The 23,181-nt window shown below is 37.4% G+C and overlaps 4 protein-coding genes across 6 annotated transcripts; 2 read left to right on the forward strand and 2 right to left on the reverse strand.

The window, feature by feature from the left end:
- Nucleotides 1–5,042: 5,042 nt before the first annotated feature.
- LOC106294366 (carbamoyl-phosphate synthase large chain, chloroplastic) lies at nucleotides 5,043–8,960 on the forward strand. The gene is made up of 3 exons (XM_013729917.1): nucleotides 5,043–6,356; nucleotides 6,498–7,193; nucleotides 7,280–8,960. The coding sequence occupies exons 1-3, from the start codon at nucleotides 5,043–5,045 to the stop codon at nucleotides 8,801–8,803; spliced, it is 3,534 nt and encodes a 1,177-aa protein (XP_013585371.1). The 3' UTR covers nucleotides 8,804–8,960.
- A 306-nt stretch (nucleotides 8,961–9,266) lies between these two features.
- LOC106294367 (chlorophyll a-b binding protein 1, chloroplastic-like) lies at nucleotides 9,267–10,274 on the reverse strand. The gene has a single exon (XM_013729918.1). It carries the CDS (start codon nucleotides 10,213–10,215, stop codon nucleotides 9,412–9,414), a length of 804 nt encoding a protein of 267 aa, XP_013585372.1. The 5' UTR covers nucleotides 10,216–10,274; the 3' UTR covers nucleotides 9,267–9,411.
- Nucleotides 10,275–18,437: 8,163 nt separating this feature from the next.
- Nucleotides 18,438–19,022, forward strand: LOC106344709 (agamous-like MADS-box protein AGL62). Its single transcript, XM_013784027.1, has one exon. The coding sequence runs from the start codon at nucleotides 18,438–18,440 to the stop codon at nucleotides 19,020–19,022; it is 585 nt and encodes a 194-aa protein (XP_013639481.1).
- A 755-nt stretch (nucleotides 19,023–19,777) lies between these two features.
- LOC106292891 (60S ribosomal protein L18a-like protein) lies at nucleotides 19,778–21,256 on the reverse strand. 3 transcript variants are annotated; one of them, XM_013728558.1, is made up of 5 exons: nucleotides 21,004–21,256; nucleotides 20,880–20,930; nucleotides 20,634–20,709; nucleotides 20,190–20,304; nucleotides 19,778–20,078 (listed from the first exon to the last, which is right to left on the reverse strand). In XM_013728558.1, exons 1-5 carry the CDS (start codon nucleotides 21,161–21,163, stop codon nucleotides 20,016–20,018), a joined length of 465 nt encoding a protein of 154 aa, XP_013584012.1. In that variant the 5' UTR covers nucleotides 21,164–21,256; the 3' UTR covers nucleotides 19,778–20,015. The 3 variants fall into 3 exon arrangements, with proteins under 3 accessions (XP_013584012.1, XP_013584013.1, XP_013584014.1); XM_013728559.1 differs by having other exon boundaries at nucleotides 19,833–20,078; nucleotides 20,986–21,249; XM_013728560.1 differs by lacking the exon at nucleotides 20,880–20,930 and having other exon boundaries at nucleotides 19,833–20,078; nucleotides 20,986–21,249.
- Between the last annotated feature and the right edge of the window lie 1,925 nt (nucleotides 21,257–23,181).

Raw genomic sequence — 23,181 nt, forward strand, 5'->3', positions numbered from 1 at the left:
CCCCCCATGTCAGATTCGCCACGATTGGGAGTTCTGTAGGTGACGGATCGGCGCTCCATGTCAGATTGTCAAGGATCAGGCGTTTCCTAGGAGACGGTTTGGGTGCTCTATGACACAGTTCCACCATAGTTTAACTAGTGGCCCATTTCGCTTCAAAATCCTCTCCAAATATTTTATTTTCCAACAAGAAAATCTGTAACCTGTAATATAACTGAAGTACAATAAAATACGCCATGAAGACCAAAATATCTTAAAAATCTATCATTCTTTCCCAAAACCGAGTTTAAAACCGATAAAAACACAACACATCAAATAACAACAAACATAATAAATATTGTGTTAAATCTTAATGAATATAACATTATATTTTGAGAAATTATTTACACATGAAACTATAAGTACATTGAACATGATAAAAAATAGTTTTATAAACGGTATAAACTGATAACGAATTACAAACAAATGTTATAAAAATTAATAATTTGGAACAATGTATATAAATGAAAATATATATACACTCGAACATGTAAAATATTATAGCACAAATTACTGATATTATCAAATGATGTAGAAATACTATACTACAAATGTCTCAAATTAGCAAATAGTATATTGCCTAAAATTTACACTTACTCATATTCCTTAATTTTTAATGGATTATGACCATGTTATAAGTCTTGTTTTAGAGTCTATATGACGTGTTTCGAGTCTGTTCTAGAGTTTGTGCAGGTTCATGTACGTCTTTTGGAGGTTAGGAGCTATTTTGAGCTTTGAGAGTTCAAATGCTGGAAAGAACAAGTCTGATTTCGGATATGGAGTTGGTGTCGGTCGACACTCGTAGAGATCAAACAAACTGACGAGTTTTAATGTTTTTTTCAAGAATTACACTTTGGCCCAAAAGTTTCCCTATTTGTAAAAAGATCCATGACCGTGTTTTACCCTATGTTTACTATTTTCCAGCCATTGTTTTGGCTGCACTAACTTTTTTGCATAGAGAAATTTTGAGAGAGCTTTGGAGAGAAGATTCATAACTCTTTCAAATATTCAATTGGAACTCCAATATTTATATCTATCATCTTTTTATGCAGTTTATTCAGACTTTGAATATGTTTTCTTTGATCATGTATGAGTAAACACCTTGTTAGATTTAAGGATTTTTTATGGTTCATGAATAACGGTTAATTGATAGAACTGCTAGGGTAATCTGATTATATTATTCACATGATAGCTATTTATGGATGTTACTATGTAAGTGGCTAGAAATTTGATCTTAAGATATTTGGTAGACACGAAAATGTTATTAATTACATGAATTGAATCCTGTTGAGCTAAATACTCATTCACAACAAGAGTTGGTCTAGGAATTTAGCAAACATATCGAATTGGTGTTTAATGCTTGTCTGATTAATTAAATTCACAACAAGAGTTGGTTTTTAATAGGATATAGACATCTGACAGTTTCTGTAGAGAGAGAGGGAGAGCTGGTAAACTTACCATTGAATGCAAGTTCTATGATTGTTCTTAATAAAACTTATAGCATATTGATTTCCGTTATGATTGCATGTTTGAAATCTTTGGGTCTAGTGCTTTTCCTTATTGTTTCAAAAACCATTGATCTTATGTTCTCTATTATTTCTTGCTATTAATTGCTTTCTATTATTCAGTCTAGCTTAATCCACAACCATAAGTTTATTGTGTGATCTGTGGATTCGACCACTAAATGTTACAGTGAACCTCTTATTTGAGAGAGTAGCTTAAATGTTAATTTGAACATATTAAATTTGGTGCCTTTGCTGGGAGTTTGATTCCCCATTAGACTAGATGTAGGATTTCGTCTAAGTTTTCTTTTAAAAGTTACTTTAAATCAAACTATTGAAATAAATATTATTTCAATTTTTATAAAAGTGAACTCGAAAAATAAAAATGAAACCAACCTTAAGAGATGCCCTAATAGCATCTCCAACCATGACATTAAATTTGGTGTTAAAATTACATCAAATTTGGTGTTGAAATTAAACCAAATTTTGTGTGCTTGGTGCATTTATTCATCATTGTAGGTACCATTATTCATCTTTACCACCACTAAAGAGAAATTTTCAAAAATACATTTTTCATTAAGAGGAAAAAAACTCTTATACCCTTGTTCTTTATATATAAAATAAATAATTATTTAAACAAATAAAAAAATAAAATATATTTTTTTATGTTTTCGAATTATACTTTTTCAAATTCAAACTTTTTTATAAAAAAAAAAGTTTTTGAATCTTTTTTGAATTTTTTTTTGAAATTTTCTTTTGAAATTCGAAAATTATTTTTGAAACTATTATTTTTAATTTTTTTAAGGATTTATTTTTATATTTATTAGAATCCAGAAATCCACATTCCAAAAACTCTACCTCCACCCCTCAACACTAAACGCTAAGTCTAGATTAGTTAACCCTAGAGTTATAAATGTTTTTTCTCTCTTTAAAAGTAAGGGTAAAAATGGTTATAGTAAACATGACAAGCGGTATTATGAATGTTGTATTTTTAGCAATTTCTCAACTTTGTTTGTCATCGCATTATTACTTTTTATTTATGGTTTTCAGTTTTATTTATTTTTATAATTTTCTTATTTATAATTGATAAATAATTAATTTATCATATTTAGATATTATGTTTGTTAAATTTTTGTAATTTTATATTTATAAAATTTATTTACATTTATATTTTTCATTTAACAATATTATACTTTATGTATTTTTGTATATAAAATATTATATTAAAAATTACAAACTATTAATTATGAAAAGCACATAACAAAATAATATATTTATTTTATGTTTGAGTGTTTATTTCAAATTAAATATTAATTTAATCTTATCCAGCTTATATTATTAATTTCTAAATATTATAAAACACTAATTAAAATTTATTATTGTTAAAATTAAAAAATAAAATATCTATGATATTTTATATTTTACAATATAAAGTAAATGATAATAATCATTTAGTGATTTCTTAGTTGAAAATAAAATAAAAAATATTTTAATTATATAATATAAAATAAAAACAATAAATTATATTTGTGTTTAGTTACAAATTTTAACTAATTAATAATAATAATTGAACTATATTAAATAATAATGACAATATTTATGAAACACAATAAATATGTATATTAAATATTTGGTGTGATGGTGTAATCTTTGGGGAAATTTAATGTTTACCACTTTCATGGTACTATTTTTCATTTTTACCACCACTAAAGGGATATTTTTAAAAATACCTTCTTCAGTAAGTGGCAAAAGACTTGTATACCCTTGTTATTTATATATATAATAAATCATTATTTAAACAAATAAAAAAATATTTTTTTTATGTTTTCAAATTATTCTTTTTCAAATTCGAACTTTTTTATAAATTTTGTTTTTTTTGAATTTGTTTTTAATTTGTTTTTATTTTTTTTTTAATTTTATTTTTGAAAATCGAAATTTATGTTTGAAACTATTTTTTTAATTTTTTTTTATATTTTCTAAGTATCTATTTATATATTTATTAGAATCTTAAATTTCATATTCCAAAAACTCTACCACACCCCTCAACTCTAAACCCTAAGTCTAGATTAGTTAACCCTAGGATATAAGTGTCTTATACTCTTCATTAAAAGTGAGGGTAAAAATGATTAGTGTAAACATGAAAATTGATACTATGAATGTGATATTTGTGGCAATTTCCCATAATTTTTAGTGTCCCATTGGAGTTAAAATTACACCAAATTAGTGTTTTGGTGTCGCATTGTAGTTGGTCTAAGTCCATAATTCTTTTTGTTTTGGTAAGAAAAATGTGATTTCGCCTATATATCGGAACTGAAGTAATATACAGTAAACACTCTATAAATTAATACTCGATAAATTAATAAAAACGTCAAATTAATAACTTTTTCTGGTCCCGAATTGAGTCGGTTTAAAATATGATACAAATCGATAAAATAATAAGATAATATTTTTTTAAGAAAATCATATGTAAATATATAGTCATATTAAAATCATAAATTAATAATATATGTATGTATAAGGTTTATATAAGTATAAATAAAATATTGTATTATTTTTTATTCACAATGAAGTTCAACTCTATTTTGATAATATTTAGTAAAATTATATCTAAAATACATTTAAATTTTATACATATTTCGTATACACCAAACAATATAACAAAAACAATAGAAAGTCAAATTTTTTAAATTTAATTAATATATATACGAAAAATATCAACTACATGTCCTTATTTTATAACAAAAACAATTCTAAAAATAGAAAAAACTAATTTTTTTTTTGTAAATTAATAATTCTATGAATTAATAAAATTTCATAGTCCTATAATTATTAATTTATAGAGTGTTTACTGTAAATAGTATTTCCTAACGAGAATTAAACTCCAATTGTGATATGTCAACTAGGCATATTTTTATCACTAAACCAATATTTTATTCCATATACACAAAAAAAAATAATAATTAAAAACTGACATATCTTTCGAGTTTCAGCTAAAGTAAATTTGTTCCATAAGTCTCTTCAATTTTCTTTTCCATATACAAAAAAGAAAATAAAATAATTTAAAGCAGACATATCTTTCAAGTTTCATCTAAAGAAAAAATGTTTTTCAGCTCAATATATTGAAATATATTGTGAAAAATAGAGAAATATCTTGCAAATTTGAAAATAAAAACTACATATTAATAAATTATTTTAAAAAAGTAGGAACATTACACAATATGTCCGAGTGTAATAGGTGGATAACAAATGCCATAATAATAATAATCTGACTAACTGTAAAAAGGATCATTTGTCAAATAAATGTAGATCTTTCCGAAAGTATATATTCCCTTCAATATTCGACTGAAATAGTGGATAATCAATAAAAACTAAATAAAAATTAAAAAATAAAAGTAAAAAAAAATCCGAGAAACCCTAAAACCCTTGCACGTCTTCACTCTCTCCACTGCAGAAGCCGACACCAACCAACGAAAAGCAGGCAGAGAGGAGAAGAAGAAAGCGAAAATGAGCAGCAACCATTGCTTACACCTCTCCCACAATCACTCTTCCATCTTCACCTCCTCCAAGCTCTCCAACCCCAGACTCTTCTCCCGCGCCGCCATCAATTACAGAGCAAAACCGAGACTTAGCTCTCCGTCCTCCACCTTCCTCCTCCCATGCCTGAATCGAAAAGGCTCCGTCGTCACCCGGGTCCTCAACTCAGCCAATCCCGACGAAAAGGCCAAACCTTTCTCACCTGAGATCGTCGGGAAGCGAACCGATCTGAAGAAAATCATGATCCTCGGCGCTGGCCCGATCGTAATCGGACAAGCCTGCGAGTTCGATTACTCGGGAACCCAAGCTTGCAAAGCCCTAAGAGAAGAGGGGTACGAGGTCATCCTCATCAACTCCAATCCCGCCACCATCATGACCGACCCGGAAACAGCTAACCGCACTTACATCGCTCCGATGACCCCCGACCTCGTCGAGCAGGTCATCGCCAAGGAGAGGCCCGACGCTCTCTTACCAACCATGGGCGGACAGACAGCGTTAAACCTCGCGGTTGCTTTAGCAGAGAGCGGGGCCTTGGAGAGATACGGCGTCGAGCTGATCGGAGCCAAGCTTGAAGCCATCAAGAAGGCGGAGGATCGCGAGCTGTTCAAGGAGGCGATGAAGAGCATCGGGCTAAAGACTCCGCCTTCGGGGATTGGGAACACTCTCGACGAGTGTTTCGACATCGCTGAGAGGATCGGTGAGTTCCCTTTGATTATTAGGCCCGCGTTTACCTTAGGTGGGACAGGTGGCGGCATTGCGTATAACAGAGAGGAGTTTGAGTCCATCTGTAAAGCGGGTTTGGCCGCGAGCGTGACGAGCCAGGTTCTTGTGGAGAAGTCTTTGCTTGGTTGGAAAGAGTATGAGCTTGAGGTCATGAGAGACTTGGCTGACAATGTTGTTATTATATGCTCCATTGAGAATATTGACCCTATGGGTGTGCATACTGGTGACTCCATCACCGTGGCGCCTGCGCAGACCCTGACTGATAGGGAGTACCAGAGGCTGAGGGATTACTCCATTGCGATTATTAGGGAGATTGGTGTTGAGTGCGGTGGGTCCAACGTGCAGTTTGCTGTGAACCCTGCTGATGGTGAAGTGATGATCATTGAGATGAACCCTAGGGTCTCGAGGTCCTCTGCTCTTGCTTCCAAGGCTACAGGGTTCCCCATTGCTAAGATGGCGGCCAAGCTGTCTGTTGGGTATACTTTGGATCAGATTCCTAATGACATCACTAGGAAAACGCCTGCGAGTTTTGAGCCTTCCATCGATTATGTTGTCACAAAGGTTTGCTCTCTCTTTCTTGTGCTTGCTCTTAGCTGTTCCTATGTTTGCGTAATGAGAGATGCTCTTTACTTTGAAGATTTACACAGTAATATCCAGTTCAAAGTTAATACTTTTTTTTATGTCTGTTTCTTTGTAATGCAGATTCCGAGATTTGCATTTGAGAAGTTTCCAGGATCTCAACCCTTGCTGACGACACAGATGAAGTCTGTTGGGGAATCCATGGCTCTAGGTCGCACATTCCAAGAATCATTCCAGAAAGCTCTGAGGTCTCTTGAGACGGGATTCTCAGGATGGGGCTGTGCAAAGATTAAAGAGCTAAACTGGGACTGGGATCAGCTAAAATACAGCCTTAGAGTTCCAAATCCGGACAGGATCCATGCCATATACGCTGCCATGAAGAAGGGTATGAAGGTTGATGAAATCCATGAGTTGAGCATGGTAGACAAGTGGTTCCTGACCCAGCTTAAAGAGCTCGTGGACGTGGAACAGTATCTAATGTCGGGACCACCCTTGTCGGAGATCACAAAGGAAGACCTCTACGAAGTCAAGAAGCGAGGGTTTAGTGATAAGCAAATCGCCTTTGCTACAAAGGCAACAGAGGAACAAGTCCGTAGCAAGAGGATCTCTCTAGTTGTTGTTCCATCTTACAAGAGAGTGGATACATGTGCAGCAGAGTTTGAAGCGCACACACCTTACATGTACTCGTCGTATGATTTTGAGTGCGAGTCAGCACCAAACACCAAGAAGAAGGTTTTGATTTTGGGCGGAGGGCCAAACCGTATTGGCCAAGGGATTGAATTTGATTACTGCTGTTGCCACACATCTTTTGCCTTACAGGTCTGTCTGTCTCTAGATGATCGATTTAAACTTTTGTGTTTTGCTGGAAATTACTTAACAGATTGTTTTAAACTTTTTAATTGCAGGATGCTGGATATGAGACTATCATGTTGAACTCAAATCCTGAGACGGTATCAACCGATTATGATACAAGCGACAGGCTCTACTTTGAACCCCTCACGATCGAGGACGTTCTCAATGTTATTGACCTTGAGAAACCTGATGGCATAATCGTGCAGTTCGGTGGTCAAACGCCTCTGAAGCTTGCTCTCCCAATCAAAAACTATCTGGACAAGCACAAGCCCATGAGCTTGAGTGGTGAGGGGCCCGTTCGCATCTGGGGTACGTCCCCTGACTCCATTGACGCTGCTGAAGACAGAGAGAGGTTCAATGCGATTCTCAACGAGCTGAAAATTGAGCAGCCCAAGGGAGGCATTGCGAAGAGCGAATCTGATGCATTAGCCATTGCAAAGGAGATAGGCTACCCGGTTGTGGTGAGGCCTTCTTATGTTCTTGGTGGACGAGCAATGGAGATTGTGTATGATGACAGTAAACTTATAACCTATTTGGAGAATGCTGTTGAAGTTGACCCAGAGAGACCTGTTTTGGTAGATAGGTATCTCTCTGATGCCATTGAGATCGATGTTGATACTCTCACTGATTCCTATGGAAACGTTGTGATTGGTGGGATCATGGAGCATATCGAGCAAGCTGGTGTGCACTCTGGTGACTCTGCTTGTATGCTTCCGACGCAGACCATCCCTTCTTCTTGTTTGGAAACGATCAGGTCATGGACCACCAAGTTGGCGAAGAAGCTAAATGTTTGTGGGCTGATGAACTGTCAGTACGCAATCACATCATCTGGGGATGTGTTCTTGCTCGAAGCCAATCCACGAGCTTCACGTACTGTCCCTTTTGTCTCAAAGGCCATTGGACACCCTCTTGCCAAGTATGCAGCTCTGGTCATGTCTGGAAAATCTCTCAAAGATCTGAATTTCGAAGAAGAAGTTATCCCTAAGCACATCTCTGTGAAAGAAGCTGTTTTCCCATTTGAGAAGTTCCAAGGTTGTGATGTGATACTCGGGCCAGAGATGAGAAGCACAGGAGAAGTGATGAGCATCAGCTCCGAGTTCCCAAGCGCCTTTGCGATGGCTCAGATCGCTGCAGGTCAAAAGCTGCCTTTAACTGGTACAGTCTTCCTCAGCTTAAACGATATGACCAAGCCGCACCTGGAGAAAATCGCGGTGTCCTTCCTCGACCTCGGGTTCAAGATCGTTGCCACTTCCGGAACAGCTCATTTCCTCGAGCTGAAAGGCATTCCTGTGGAGAGAGTGTTGAAGCTGCATGAAGGAAGACCGCATGCTGCTGATATGGTGGCTAACGGTCAGATTCATCTGATGTTGATCACAAGCTCAGGCGATGCTCTTGATCAGAAGGATGGGAGGCAGCTGAGACAAATGGCTCTAGCCTACAAGGTCCCGGTTATCACCACTGTGGCTGGAGCATTGGCCACTGCTGAGGGAATCAAGAGCTTGAAGTCGAGTGCTATTAAAATGACTGCTCTTCAGGACTTCTTTGAGGTTAAGAATGAATCTTCTTTGCTCGTCTGAGTTGAGTTTTTTTTTTTATTTCTATGTTTGATCGTTTGTGTGTGGAACCATTGCGATTTCAGTTAAATGTTTAACGGATTTTGTTTTCTTATGAGCATTTCTATGAATAATCTTCAAAGGTCGATTTGTGAAATGCTATGTTAGGTGTCATTTGTTAGTCAGCTTTGTCCTTGTGACATGCAGGTCTTTGTTTTTATCAGATTCATCTCAAATTCAATAATGCTGCACCAAATATATTCGTTGAATGTGTAAAATTTGTTAACATTTAGTTTGAATTTGTTGCCAACAAGAGTCGCATTTTCTGTAGGCTCACGCCATTTTAGTTTATTACAGGACACAAGAACATAATGCTCGTACCCATTAAGGCTTTAAACCTGTGTATTGCTGCATCAATTTGCTTAATGGCTGCAGCTGAATGGACCCAAGAGCATAATAAACCATTTTAGTTATTACACAACACAAGTTAAGAGAAACGAGTTATTCGATTAATGACAGAATCAAACAGACTGACAAATTTTACATCTGAAAGTCTTAACCATCCATCACAAACACAAACCCTCTCACTCGAATTCAAAAAGACTGAAGCAAATTACAAAATAAAACTTCGCTCACTTTCCGGGAACGAAGTTGGTGGCGAAGGCCCAAGCGTTGTTGTTGACTGGATCAGCCAAATGGTCAGCAAGGTTCTCCAACGGTCCCTTACCAGTGACAATGGCTTGAACAAAGAATCCAAACATAGAGAACATAGCCAATCTTCCGTTCTTGATCTCCTTCACCTTCAACTCGGCGAAAGCCTCTGGGTCGGTAGCAAGGCCCAATGGGTCGAAGCTGCCTCCTGGGTATAGCAAGTCCTCTGCTTCTCCCAATGGTCCCTCTCCGGCGACTCTGTAACCCTCAACAGCTCCCATGAGGATCACCTGAGTGGCCCAAATGGCTAAGATGCTCTGAGCGTGGACTAAGCCCGGGTTGCCCAAGTAGTCAAGTCCTCCTTCGCTGAAGATCTGTGAGCCGGCCTTGAACCAAACCGCCTCTCCGAACTTGACTCCGTTCCTAGCCAACAACTCCGGGAAGACACAGCCTAGGGCTCCAAGCATGGCCCACCTGCAGTGGATAACTTCTAGCTCACGGTTCCTTGCGAATGTCTCGGGATCGGCTGAGAGGCCTGCGGTGTCCCATCCGTAGTCTCCTGGGAACTCTCCGGTAAGGTAGCTCGGTGGCTCGCCAGAGAATGGACCCAAGTACTTGACTCTTTCGGAACCGTACCATGGGCTGCCTGATGGTCCCTTTGGCTTGGCGACGGTCTTCCTCATTGTCACACGGCCGCTTCCAAGGACTTCTGATGCTGCAGGAGAAAGCTTCACGGCCTTTCCAGCGAAGGCAGGGGAGGAGAGAGCCATTGTTGAAGAGGCCATTGAAGTTTCTTCTTTTTCTTTTTTTTTTTGTGACTAACTTGTGAGTGAGAGTGATTGAAAACGTTCGGATATGTTTGGATTAAATAGAGATATTGTGAGTGAGGTTTGTTATCTTTGAAGTAATATTTATCTCTTTACTCATTGGGTATTGAGATTCTTGTTTATCGTTTTATTGATCTTATGTGGCAGCCTCTCTAGTCCACTAGCTTTTGCTTTGATTCTTTCATATTACAGCCAAAACATTTTTAGACCACAAGTTATATGAGTCGTCGTATACTTTAACGGTAACACTACTACCCTTGGGACTTTGCAAAAATAACTTCAGTTTGTGTGAATCGCTCGTGATAAGAGAGAAATGATTTGTGAAAAGTTAAAATATTGATATCAAAACGTTATACAAAAGTAACAGTATCAGAGCATGATCAACGAGGGTTTTTAGGATGAAATTCTTAGCGGAATATACGAAACCGTCTCTTAACTTTTAACTAAAAAAACTAAGAACCGGTTTTTAAATATAATATTTAAGAACCGGTTCATAGTTTTTTAGTTAAAAGTTAAGAGACGGTTTTTTATATTCCGCTAAAATCCTTATCCTAAAAACCCCACATTAATCATGCTCTAAGAAGTATTCACCCCCAAGTCAACATGTTCATGATGCTTTGGTCCAAAACATGTCTACGATCAGTGGCAGAGGTAGGATCCAAATCTAGGGGGTCAAAACTAGATATATAAAATAGCAATGGCGGTTTCATAATTAACATGGTGTCAAACTGTAAAAAATGAACTAATTAATCAATATTTGTTACATTATACACTTACACCCCCTTGTTTATTCACTGCCTCCGCCACTGTCTATGATGTTAGGATCATGAATACTGATATTTCAATTATAAGTCCTTGAATTTACCAATTTACAGCGTCGAGAAGCATCGTTTCCATGGATTATTCAGTTACCTGAAAAATCTAATAGATATCTTGAAACTCTTGGGTCTTTTAATGTTCTATCGTAATGTAAAGACCAAAGAAATACTAATATGTTCCGAGTATTAAATGTCGACCAATAATTTTTCAAAACCTTGAAGTATCTTCGGCACGATTGTTCACCAATATTTATATTTATACATAAAAAGTATGTACATATCTTGAAACGACTAATGATATTTACCCTTTCGACAAATCCTAGAGATCTATGTAGTGCTCTTGTTGACAACGCATTTGTAGACACATCTGCATAAACGACAAATAGACATTTAGTTTAAAAAAATTGATTCTCACATAAACATAGATAATTGTAAAAGCAATTACTTTTTTAACACCTCTCAAAAGCGCATCATTGAGTGGATCATGTTCCAAGTCAATTTTAAATGTTTCCATGGCACTATTAAAATCTTCTATGAGCATCAAACATTACTCTTTGATGGAAAAACAAAGAAGTGAGTTGTCCTACATATGAAATTATACATTTCTCATTTTCAAATGCACTTTGAGCAAAAACTGCGGTTTAAATCTCTTTCAAGATAATATTGATACGGTTTCATAGTATTATAAGATTCCTCTATTAATAAATTAAGTAGCAACATTTGGTTTCTTGCCTGCTTCCAATACTACTGGATTCAGAGCCAGTGTGTTACTGAGGTCTCTTGTTGAACCTAGTATGCCAGGTAAAACACATTCAACCTACTTAGAGAAGTGTAGATCAAGTTCAAACTCTTCTGTCTTGACTCAACAACCATTATATGACCTCTAATAGCGACCTCTGCTTACCTCGACTGCTTTTGACACATCAGATCTCAATTCTTCCTGACGAGAAGAAGAGAACTTCCTCAGATTCAACAATCATCTTGTTCCAAACATAGCTTCTGGATGAAAGGATTTGGATTTGAGAATTAGGGTTCTTCTTTTCCTGCAAATGTGCTTTGTATCGCGAGTCTACTGTTTTGGTTTGATTTAAAATTTGAATCAATCAAATTCCAGTTTTCCAGAAATCGAACCTAATTGAAATTTCTCCGTAATAACCACCTCAAGCAGCCCCTATGCCCCCTTTAGACACTTGAGAAGCTTTGGCTGCATTGCATATGTGCATTAAGTGAAAGAAAAGATAAACCCCAGAGCTGCGAGAGGGATCTTCTTGGGGTATGCACAAGGAACAAAGGGTTATCGAGTATGGCTTTTAGAGGAAGAGAAAGTTGTCATTTCTAAAGATGTAGTGTTCAACGAGGAGAGATTCTTCAAAGATCTTAAGAAGGAGGAAGATCAAGAAGCGTTACAGAAGGAAGTAGAAACAAAGATAACGAAGAAGAAAGTCACGTTCAGCAACAACCTAGAGGAATTTGAAGGAGAGAGCTCAAATTCAGGTGGAGCTGTTGAGACTCAATCATCACAGACTCAGGAGACTACTGAAGAAGAGATGAGATCAGAAACTGACTCTGAAACAGAAGAACCTCAAACGCAGGAGTTGGACAACTACTTATTGGCAAGAAATGGAGAGAGGAGAACTCTAAAGCCTCCCTCAAAATTCGAAGATGCAGATTATCTAGCATATGTGTTATCTAGTACCGAAGACTTGGAGCTAGAGGAGCCGAGAAGCTATGCAGAAGCAAGACAGAGCAAAGATTGGAGACTCTGGATAGGAGCTTCAGATGAAGAAATGACATCTCTCGAGAAGAATGAAACATGGGAATATGTGGAGAGACCTAAGGATCAGAAGGTCATTGGATGTAAGTGGATTTATAAGCTGAAACCTGAGATTCCAGGGCTTGAACCACCAAGATACAAAGGGACACTGGTGGCTAAAGGATATGCTCAAATAGAGGGAATATATTACAATGATGTGTTTGCACCAGTGGTGAAACACGTATCTATTCGTATACTCCTTTCGGCAGTGGTGAACTACGACCTAGAGCTAGAACAACTTGATGTAAAGACGGCTTTCCTACACGGAGTACTTAAGGAGAGGATCTACATGGAGCAGCCAGAGGGTTATATTCTAAAGGGAAAGGAGGATTTCGTGTGTTTGCTTAAGAAGTCTCTCTACGGACATAAGCAATCACCGAGAGAATGGAATCATAGATTCGATGATTTCATGATGAAACAGAACTACAGAAGGAGCGAATATGATCCATGCATGTACTTGAAGGGATCAACAGTGGAAGATATGGTCTATCTACTAATATACGTTGACGACATGTTGATAGCATCTAAGCAGATGAGCAGGATTCAGAAGCTAAAAGATCAACTGAGCATGGAATTTGAGATGAAGGATCTAGGGCAAGCGAGGAAAATTCTAGGAATGGACATTCTACGAGACAGGAAAAGTTCATCCTTAGTTCTATCACATAAAGACTACTTGAAGACCTTTGAATTGGAAGAGTGTAGAGCGGTGAGTACACCGCTCGGGTCACAATTTAAGCTAAAATCCTTAACTAGAGACAACGAAGCAGAGCAGACTAGAGGGATGGAGGATATACCTTACACCAGCGCAGTAGGAAGCCTCATGTACGCGATGGTTGGTTCCAGGCCAGACCTCGCTTACGCAGTCGGAATGGTGTGTCGGTTTATGAGCAAACCTGGAAAGGATCACTGGTTAGCAATCAAGTGGATAATGCGTTATATAAAAGGAGCGTTAGACTTGAACTTAACTTTCACAAAGGAAGAGAAGTTTGAAGTCAGAGGATACCGCGACTCTGATTATGCTGCAGACTTGGACAAGAGAAGGTCAATTGCAGGCTACGTCTTCACTGTAGGAGGAAACACGGTGAGCTGGAGATCTTCGTTGCTCAAGATCATTGCGTTGTCGACTACGAAAGCTGAGTACATGTCCTTATCTGAAGCAATCAGAGAAGGGATATGGTAAAGGGCATCTGCGAAGAATTAAAACTTAGCGCGGGAGTGATTGAAGTACACTGTGACTCTCAGAGTGCGATCTATCTATCAAAGAATTTTATCTACAGAGAGAGGTCTAAGCACATGGCGGTAAAGTACAACTTCATACGAGAGATAATAGCAGATGGAGTAGCAAAGGGCCTAAAGATTCATACGTCAATCAATCCAGCAGATATGTTGACTAAAACCTTACCAGTAGAGAAGTTTAATGGGTGTCTCACTCGTCTGAAGGTATTGGAAGCTTGATAAGAGGGAAGTCGCCGGTCGTTTTTGGAACTGAGAAGACGACGGAGGAGGGCGGGATTAGTCTCGGAAGTCAGCGAGACAGAACAGAGGAAATCTGGAGAGTTAGAGGAAAGAAGTCTAGCGCGGAGTGAGGACAAAACGAAGCTAGTACCAGGATCGGGAAGATCAAAAGACATTGAAGCAGCTTGTCGGAGATTGAAGACAGAGCTGATCTCTTTCGAAGAAATTAGGTCTGCAGTCGTCGGTGGAGTCACTCACCAAGGTGGAGATTGTGAGAAAGTGGTGTGTGATCCAGCTCGACAACACTGAATGGACTTAGGCCCAACTGCGACCTAACATATAGAAACATAAGCGATCAACAGATGGGCCTCAATGATATTAAGTGTGGCCCAGAAGGAAAAGGCTTACTCGAGATATAAGCTAACGGATAAGGTTGTTTTGTAACAACCTTCTTCTTCTTCTTCAAGACGATCTTCTCTGCAACAAGAATCATCTCCATTGTTAGTAGAGAGAGTTGATCTTCTGTAAACACAATAAACACTGAGAGATAGTAGATTACCAGGTCTCGATCCTGAAGGAGATGTACCTAGTCTATTGACAAGGAACTCTAAAACTTGCTTGTGTCTTACGCTTTCGTTCTTTCTTTCTTCTGAGCTTTCGCAAACACACGAGTGATAGGAGTCGCGATCTGGTCATTCGAGAGTGAACCTGCGAGATAAGAACGCTAGAGAGAGTTAGAGAGACGACGAGATCGAGTTAAAGACAAGCAAAGTTTAAACGAATCTTCTACAGAAAAGATTGAAAAATGAGATTTGTCAGATGAAGGAGAGACCAAAAAATATAAACTATCAGACTTGAGAATTCTGTGTTATTTACTTCTTCTATACAAAGATCCAATTTTTCCTGTGGCATGTTACAATATAAACCCAGCATGAGTTTCACAACTCACCACGAGTGTTGTGAAGTGCTTGAAGAGGAGAACGAAAGATTAGCGTGAAGTAGGAATCTATCATGCATCTGCCCCAACTCTCCTACTTCTCAATTTACCCTAGGTCTCTCTACTTCTCCAGCCTACACAACCCACCCACGATCTCCCCTCTGGTATTCATTACATTCGTTTCCATTATATTGTCTTAGCCATTAATAAATTTCAAATTTTGAACACTGCAAATCATAAATTCTTTCCAGAATTTAAGTTATATTCAATAATCACAAAGTCATTGGTCGTACCTGTATCAGGAAAAGAAATAAAGATAAGTACAAAATAAACATGTGGAAACTTACTATAAAAAAATAAACTCATTCAAATAACTTTCGAGATTATAGTTGGCACACTCCACAAAAGAAAAGAGGAAGAAGAAGCAGCAGCAGTAGAGAGAAAGAGAGTAGAGAGAGAAAGTAGATCTAAGATTGGGTCAGGCGAGCGGCCGGCGCGTGAGCGTGCGTGCCGTCGCCGGATCCCCTCGAGCTACCGTAAAATATGTTGGTCCTTCGCTTCTCTTTTGTCTCCTCTGACCTCCACCTTGCCTGAGTTCTGGTTCAGGTCCCATCCGTGGCGGATCTGCTTCTGGAGTAAAGGTGCGGTCGTGTGGAGGTTTGGCGCGGTGAAGCTAGTCGTCTTGCCAGTTGATGTTTCGTTTCCGGGAGGTGGAGGCTCCTACAGCTCCGTCGCCGCCGGTCCTTGTTTCCGGGAGGTGGAGGCTTTTTCAGCTCCGCTGTCGTCGGTTTTGTCTCCGGGGGGTGAAGGCTCTCTCAGTCTTGCGTCGCCGGCTTTAGGTGTTTCAGTTCGTTGGATCGGTTTTGGATCCCGCTTGTGGCTCGTGTGTGGTTCTCGGTTCGTGGTTCCAAGTGGTTCACAGCTTTGTTCAGTCGGATGAGATCTCGATTGGATCGATGAAGCTCTCCGAAGTGAAGACAAAGCGTTGAAGAGAAGAGTTGGTTTCGATGGAGGCTCTCCGGTATTCTGAGCTCGAGGTTTGCGGTGGTGTAGCTCCGACGACGCCTCGAGGTGGTGACGCTCAAGTTGAGGCGGAAGAGACGCGTGTCGTCCTGACGGTGTTGATCCTTACACGTGTCCGGCCTCCTTGACGCGTGGACCTACCGAAGTCGTCCGGTTTCTTTTGTTTTGAGCCGCATACCCATTTAACTTATCTTATTTGTCCCGTAGGGTTTTGGGCTTCCTGATGTTTGTTTTGTTGGGCTTCGTCCTTGTAGTTGGGTTTGCTTCCGTTTTATTAATATTAAAAACTTGGCGGGGGAAAAAAGTTGGCACACTCCACTAATTCCATTAAATAGAATGAAGACAAACATAGAAAACAAAAGAAGCAAAAAAAACAAAAAAAATTCCACGTAACTCAATCATATGATTTCTATACAACAAATGTGTTTCAATAGCAACACACAAACATAATACAACCCTCCTAAACCATAACATCTAAACGTTTCAATATAGTGACAATATTAAACCCAACACATCAGATATCTAAGTACATAAATACATCAAAATATAATATATAAACTACATTCCTTTCAGAAAGATACCATAAACGAAGAACCACTCTCCTAGGGTCATTAGTTAAAAAAAGACAAAAAAAAACCCAAAAAGTCCATATACCATATACCATATGCATAAACAACCATCTATTTAAAATCCCAAAACCAACAAAATAAATTATACAAATTATCATAACACAAATATAAATATCCCGCCCGTAGGGTGGGCCGGCCCTAGTCTATAATAAAGATGACCACGAAACTTTTGATTTTATATTTAAGGTTAAATTTCATTGGTGTGTAGTTAAATGTTTGTCTCAAATGATACTAATGAATTTTTCGAATTTGGGCATTAATGAGTCATTAAGCTTTATTTATAGTTATAGACCCAAAACCAAAAGACTAAAATGCCACTAGTAAGAATTAAAATATTTTCCGAAAAGTAGAAACATTTTAGATAAAATTGAGTTTTTCATTAAGGGGAAAGAAAAAAAAAATTATGATCATTTTTAATACTATAGATTATTTCACTCGTAATTAAAATTTTCAAACCATCAAGTTTAGCTATTGCATGAAAGGTTAGTTAATGATTCAACTTTTTTTTTGTTTTGAAAGTTTGACATTTTCTTGTAAATTAAATAAATGTAACATTGTGAGCAGGGACGTCCCTGGGCACAGCCAACTCAAGCATGGACCTTGGGCCCCTATTTTGTAAGGCTCCCATTTTTAAGAGTTCCATTATAATTTTTATAAATAATTTTGGATTTTACTGTTTTGTAAAGTATAAAAGAATATACCAATGTCAAAATGAATTAAATTCAGTCCATTACTAATATGTCAGTGAAAAAACAAAAATAATACTCCCTCCGTTTTTTTATATATGACGTTTTAGAAGAATTTTTTTGTTCCAAATTATTTGACGTTTTCAATTTTCTATGTAAAATTTATTACTAATTAAAGCTAGATGACCAATGATATTATAGTTTCTATTTTATTATTGGTTAAATTGTGGTTAGGTAAACAATTAGTGATATTTTTGTATAAAAATTAAATGTTTCCTAATCTATGTGCACAATCCTAAAGCGTCATATATAAAAAAACGGAGGGAGTATTAATAAGAAAACATTAAAAATAAAATGAATCCACAATTACATAGGCCCCCAATTTTTTTTTTTGCTTATGGCCTCCGTAACCGTAGGAACTCCCCTGATTGTGAGTGATAATTATGTCGTCATAGTTTTAGGAGGTACCATAATGTGATTTTTTGACCGGTGTAGTAAAAAAGAAGAACAATTAATTTGCATCTAAGACTATCATAGATGACATAACTCTCGTTCACAAGATTACCTTACAGAAATCAAATTTTCAAAAACAAAAACTGAAGCATTGACTAAATTTCATGCAATACAATAATTACTACCACATTCTTTTATCTATAAAACATAGTTCTGCTCTCAGAAAACAGTAACAAAATATTTTCTTAACTAAAACAAGAAGAGGAAAATTCATTCTAAATTTTTTTTTTTTTTTTTTGTAACAACAATTCATTCTAAATTATCTCTTTTTCCATTTTGTGTAATTTCATATTATTTGCCAAAAAGATGGGAGGGAAAAAAACAAAAGGAAGACAAAAGATAGATATTAAAAAGGTAACGAAAAACGAAGACAGAATGGTCACGTTTTCAAAGCGTAAAAACGGAATTTACACTAAGCTCAGTGAACTCTCCATTCTCTGCGGCGCCGACGTCGGATTTCTCATCTACTCCGGCTCAGGAAAACCGTTCACGTTTGGCAGCCCTTCCTTCGATGACGTTGCACAGCGGTTTCTCCACGGAAACCATCACTCAGGGATCATCAACGGCGAGGGCTACTCGTCGTCGTCGTTGATCGTGGATGCTCATAAGAAAGTGAAGATGGACGAGTTCTGCAAAAACCTCAACAATCTGATGGAGATCAAAACAGATGCGGAAGAAGAGAAACTGAAGATGGCTGAGGCTGCCTATGCACCGACGTTGCCGGTGAATAGTGACGCGTCGTGGAAGGTTGATTCAAAGGACGACGAAGAGGAGAAACAGTTGTTGCGGAGGTATGAGGAGTATTACGAGGAACTGTGTGAGGTTGCTGCTGCAAAAATCCGTGGAAGATATGATGCCTCAGCGTCGTCGTCGTTTCCTCAACATGGCTAGTGGTCGGGTTGAGATTTTAAATTTAGGTTTTTAACAAAATAATAGAGATAATTTGTTTAGCAAATAGACATGTTTCCTACTGGGCGACTATTGTTTTGTTTTTTTTCCTGAATTTTTGAACCTCAAATCTTGTTTAATGCAGACATATGTTATGCTAATTATTACTAGTATTTTATGCTTGTAGTGATCTGTTTGAACATTATGGTTATTTCAATAATGATCATCGAAAAAAACAATTCATCATAATCACACAAAATTAGCGAGCGACTTTGAATTCCTCAAAAAGTATGAAACTTTGAGACCTTACAAGGGCTTTTACATGAACAAGTATATGAGGCCTTGTAGGTGGTCTTGAGCTTTCTGGTGGGAGTCTGACCTTCCTTAATACCAAAGGGAACTTGATCTTGCTGTTGTGAAACTGCTTCTTGCTCTCTCTCTTGCACAAACTGGCTGGGACAGTGTTTGTCTTGATGATCTGGATGCAAGAGAACCTGACTCTTTATTGAAGCCATCTCGGTATACATTTGCTCCATTGCTCCGTTCAAATTTGTGTCACGGAAGTCCTTGTACACGTTGTGGTAACCGGTAGGTTATGTCTTGTAAAGAATAATCCGTTAAAAAAAGCCTTTTTTTCTGGTAGCTTAATGATTTTTTCATTTCAATAGACTTTATTTTCCCATAATCTCGCTTGAATATTTGTTTTTAAATTTACAAATTCCTTTTAAATTTTCTTTAGCTTACAAATGACAAAAAAATGCTTTGAAACACATCCAACTTCATTGGAACTTGTATAGTACATAGGCTTGTAAAGATTATCAAAGCTTATCACAAAAATATACTACAGGAAGATGCCATCAAAGGAATCAAGAACATATTGATCATTGTTGTAAACAAATAAATACAACACAGAATAACAACATTTGCTTTTGTAAATCACTATGGTTATGATGATGCATATACGTTATTGAAATGTGATATGTAAGGGAGTATCTGTCACCAGATGATGTTAATATTCCCAGCCATCCCGAGCATGACGGCAATCAAATAGACAACGGACTGGATAAGACATGAGACAGCAAAATGACATGTATGAGAGGACTATATGGCGAATAAAGTCGTGTATCTGCAGCAAAGGTAATGAAAGAAACAGGAAATAGAGAAACTCACTGCGACAGAACAAGCAACGTAACCAGCCTTCTCGCGATGATCAACTGAGGTGAAAAGAATAATAACAGCACCGAGATACCAAGGGATCCCACCGAACAAGAAGCCCATAATAAACCTAGGACCAAAGCCAAAACACCGTAACAATTCAAGTCACAAGCATGAGAGAATGACAAAGTTTTAAAACTAGAAAAGTATCCCACAATGACTAGATATCAAAAGGTTCTGTCAAAGGCAAGATCCCCAACAAACTAGATATATATTGATAATAGTCTATAATCTACTAACCAAGAACCAAGATTCCACATGTTCAAGCTTATTGTTTGTTTAGATCTTATAATGAATCAGGATCAATTGATCAAATGAAATTCAAATTAGGCAACACTTGTAAATAAGAATTGATAAAGAGATGATATAAGATGCAAAAGAAATAAAGAAGGAACTCACAAGAACCAGCCCATGCCAAAGCCACAGCAAGGAACGTCATGCTCTCTCACCGGTCTCACCTCAACCACTGTATATTCTAAAAACACCAAAAACCAAGAATTACTATCATCATTAACCAATATCAAAATGAAAAAAAAAAAGGTAACAAAAAACAACCCTCATTATCTGATCATAATACAATCAAATCATACATAGCAATGTGTAATGATGTTTCATTCAAAATTCAAAAATGAATAAACAAGATACCAGGAACAACAGGGTATCCTTGAGCGTAATTCACAAATCCACCACCATGACCTATCAATCTCAAACACTATTAGATCATATAATAATTATACAAAAGAAAGGTAACCTTGGAGAGTCTGATAACCATGTACAGGAGGAAGCAAGGGACTCGTGACAATAGGTTGATGCGGAAGCGGTGGCGGAGCGGGAGGAGGATAATTTGCAACGCCTTGAAACGTTCCGTAATAGTATTGTTGTTGCTGGTTTATGGTGGTGTCTCTAGGTTTTGCTGCCTCCTCGTCCATGATTCAGATCCGATCGATCTAAAAGACCTGAGGAATAGAGACGAGATTCGTGAAACGAGGCGAGACCGAGAAAAGGAGACTCCAAACTCAAAAGACTAGTTTTAAGTTTTAACCGGATTCGCAAACCAAATCTTAAACCGAATTGACAAACCAAATCGAAACCAACTTCTTCGGTTCTGTATTGGTTACTTGCTTACATGAAGGCAGAGTGTTATCTCATTATCTACGTGTCAATTGTCACTTTGCAGCATATTGCAAGGAATGTGTACGCTCCTCGATCTTACTTTCTTAACCTTATCCGCACAAACCCTTTTGTTTTGTATACACAAGTTCGGTCGGTCACATTTGTCAATGGCAACAATCTATGTGGGTAGGTTGATGCGAGCAAGAAGCTCTTTGCCTTTAATCCAGCTTAAGAGATAATGGCTCACATTTAGCTCTCCATATCATCATTTTATCATCCTTATTAACGCCATAATAGTTAAATCGCTTTCGTTTATCATGGATTTTGCTTCTAAGCTACCAAGGAGGACTCGAGCTCCTGAGGACCCCCAAAAAAATCTCAAATAAACCCAAGATTTTGATTTCTCTGAGACGGAAAGTAATCAGCATTTCTAATGATGGATATATAATATGTCACTATACAAATCCACGATGAACAAACCAATCATCAATAAAACATAACTCAAATTTTATTCAAAACCATTACTAAACAGAAGTTGCAATAAACAGATTCGTTTACAAAAAAGTCAATGATACAGCAGCACTTTTATTTTGGTCGGGAAAAATAAAAATTTTAGGTGCGAAATCAAAAGAGAAGCCGAGAAACAAACAATGGGAACCGTTGCAACAAAAGGAAGTAGAAGATGATTGAATCAGAAAGAAGCTCATTTGAAAAGTCACTCAGTCTGAGTATCCGGAAGATTCGGCATAGCAGAGTTACAAAGCTGCTGCACCATGAAACATTCCAAAGGATACAACAGACTGATCTTAAGTACCTGCTATATCTCATCATCTTCATCATCTATATACTCCCAGAATGAATAAAACAAACACACAGTAATACACTAACTCTAATCTCTAAGTCTCTACATCCCCAAATCATAGATCCAGAAATCTTAAATGTTCATGAAAGCTAAGAATGGGACAAAGAACGCGGAATCCTAATTTATTAGTTATAAGAATCTACTCATGAGATCGCCATGAGCATTGCGGATTATACAGCTAAGAGGTGTCTTCGTGAATCGGGGACGACGGCGGAAAGAGAGGCAGGAATTTTTATATTTTCAGAGACCATTGTGGTTCTCTATAACGAGCGGACAAGTATATAAACCCTATTCTTTATACCAAACCAAACCGAAATGTTTATAATCTCCGGTACGGTGTTTTAATTGACGTTGGTCACATGTTATGAATATATTTCTGCAAAAATAACTCGAAAATTTTAACTTGATGAGTGGGAACCGAAATTCGCACTGTCGATTTCCGTTTAAATTAGGAAAGTAGGAGAACTCTAATTTCCCAGAGGTCCCGGATATCTGCTAATACCACACGCCAAGCAATCAGAACACGAAACGAGAACAGTAATAAAATAAGAAATCGAAAAAAAGAGCAAGATAGTTCTTATTCCGAATCTGCGTTTGAGCGTTTACAACAAGGTAAGTGCCTGCGCAACGAGAGCTGTCGGCGAGATTCCTAGTTCTAAAACCCTAAGACGGCAAAAACCTAATTGAGTCGCAGCTCGAATAACAAAAACGGAAAATTGCCTAAAATCGCTCTCAGTGCTAAGTTTGCTGTGAAAAAAGTCTTCTTTGTGCCTCTCGCCTAGGACTCCTTTATATACTCGCTCCTAGTTCGGTTTACGCTTTTTCCTCTTCTGCCCTTAAGCCGTCATAACTTAAAAATGGAGATATTCCGTTTTCCCCATTTTTCTAATTATCTTCGAATACTTCGTACTTATCCGCGGAAACTTGACATTTATCTTTCCTTGCGAACCAAGCATAAACCGTCCTACGGTT

This window comes from Brassica oleracea, chromosome C5, assembly GCF_000695525.1.
Source record: "Brassica oleracea var. oleracea cultivar TO1000 chromosome C5, BOL, whole genome shotgun sequence".
Taxonomy (NCBI): domain Eukaryota; kingdom Viridiplantae; phylum Streptophyta; class Magnoliopsida; order Brassicales; family Brassicaceae; genus Brassica; species Brassica oleracea.

Excerpts from the sequence above, each read along its gene's own strand:
- LOC106294366 (XM_013729917.1), top strand. The coding sequence starts at position 5,043 with ATGAGCAGCAACCATTGCTTACACCTCTCCCACAATCACTCTTCCATC. Across the intron at positions 6,357-6,497 it reads TCGATTATGTTGTCACAAAG|ATTCCGAGATTTGCATTTGA; the intron begins GTTTGCTCTCTC and ends TTTGTAATGCAG. Across the intron at positions 7,194-7,279 it reads ACACATCTTTTGCCTTACAG|GATGCTGGATATGAGACTAT; the intron begins GTCTGTCTGTCT and ends TTTTAATTGCAG.
- LOC106294367 (XM_013729918.1), bottom strand. The coding sequence starts at position 10,215 with ATGGCCTCTTCAACAATGGCTCTCTCCTCCCCTGCCTTCGCTGGAAAG.
- LOC106344709 (XM_013784027.1), top strand. The coding sequence starts at position 18,438 with ATGGGAGGGAAAAAAACAAAAGGAAGACAAAAGATAGATATTAAAAAG.
- LOC106292891 (XM_013728559.1), bottom strand. The coding sequence starts at position 21,163 with ATGGACGAGGAGGCAGCAAAACCTAGAGACACCACCATAAACCAGCAA. Across the intron at positions 20,931-20,985 it reads TGGTTATCAGACTCTCCAAG|GTCATGGTGGTGGATTTGTG; the intron begins GTTACCTTTCTT and ends TGAGATTGATAG. Across the intron at positions 20,079-20,189 it reads ACGTTGCTTGTTCTGTCGCA|TCCGTTGTCTATTTGATTGC; the intron begins GTGAGTTTCTCT and ends TGTCTTATCCAG.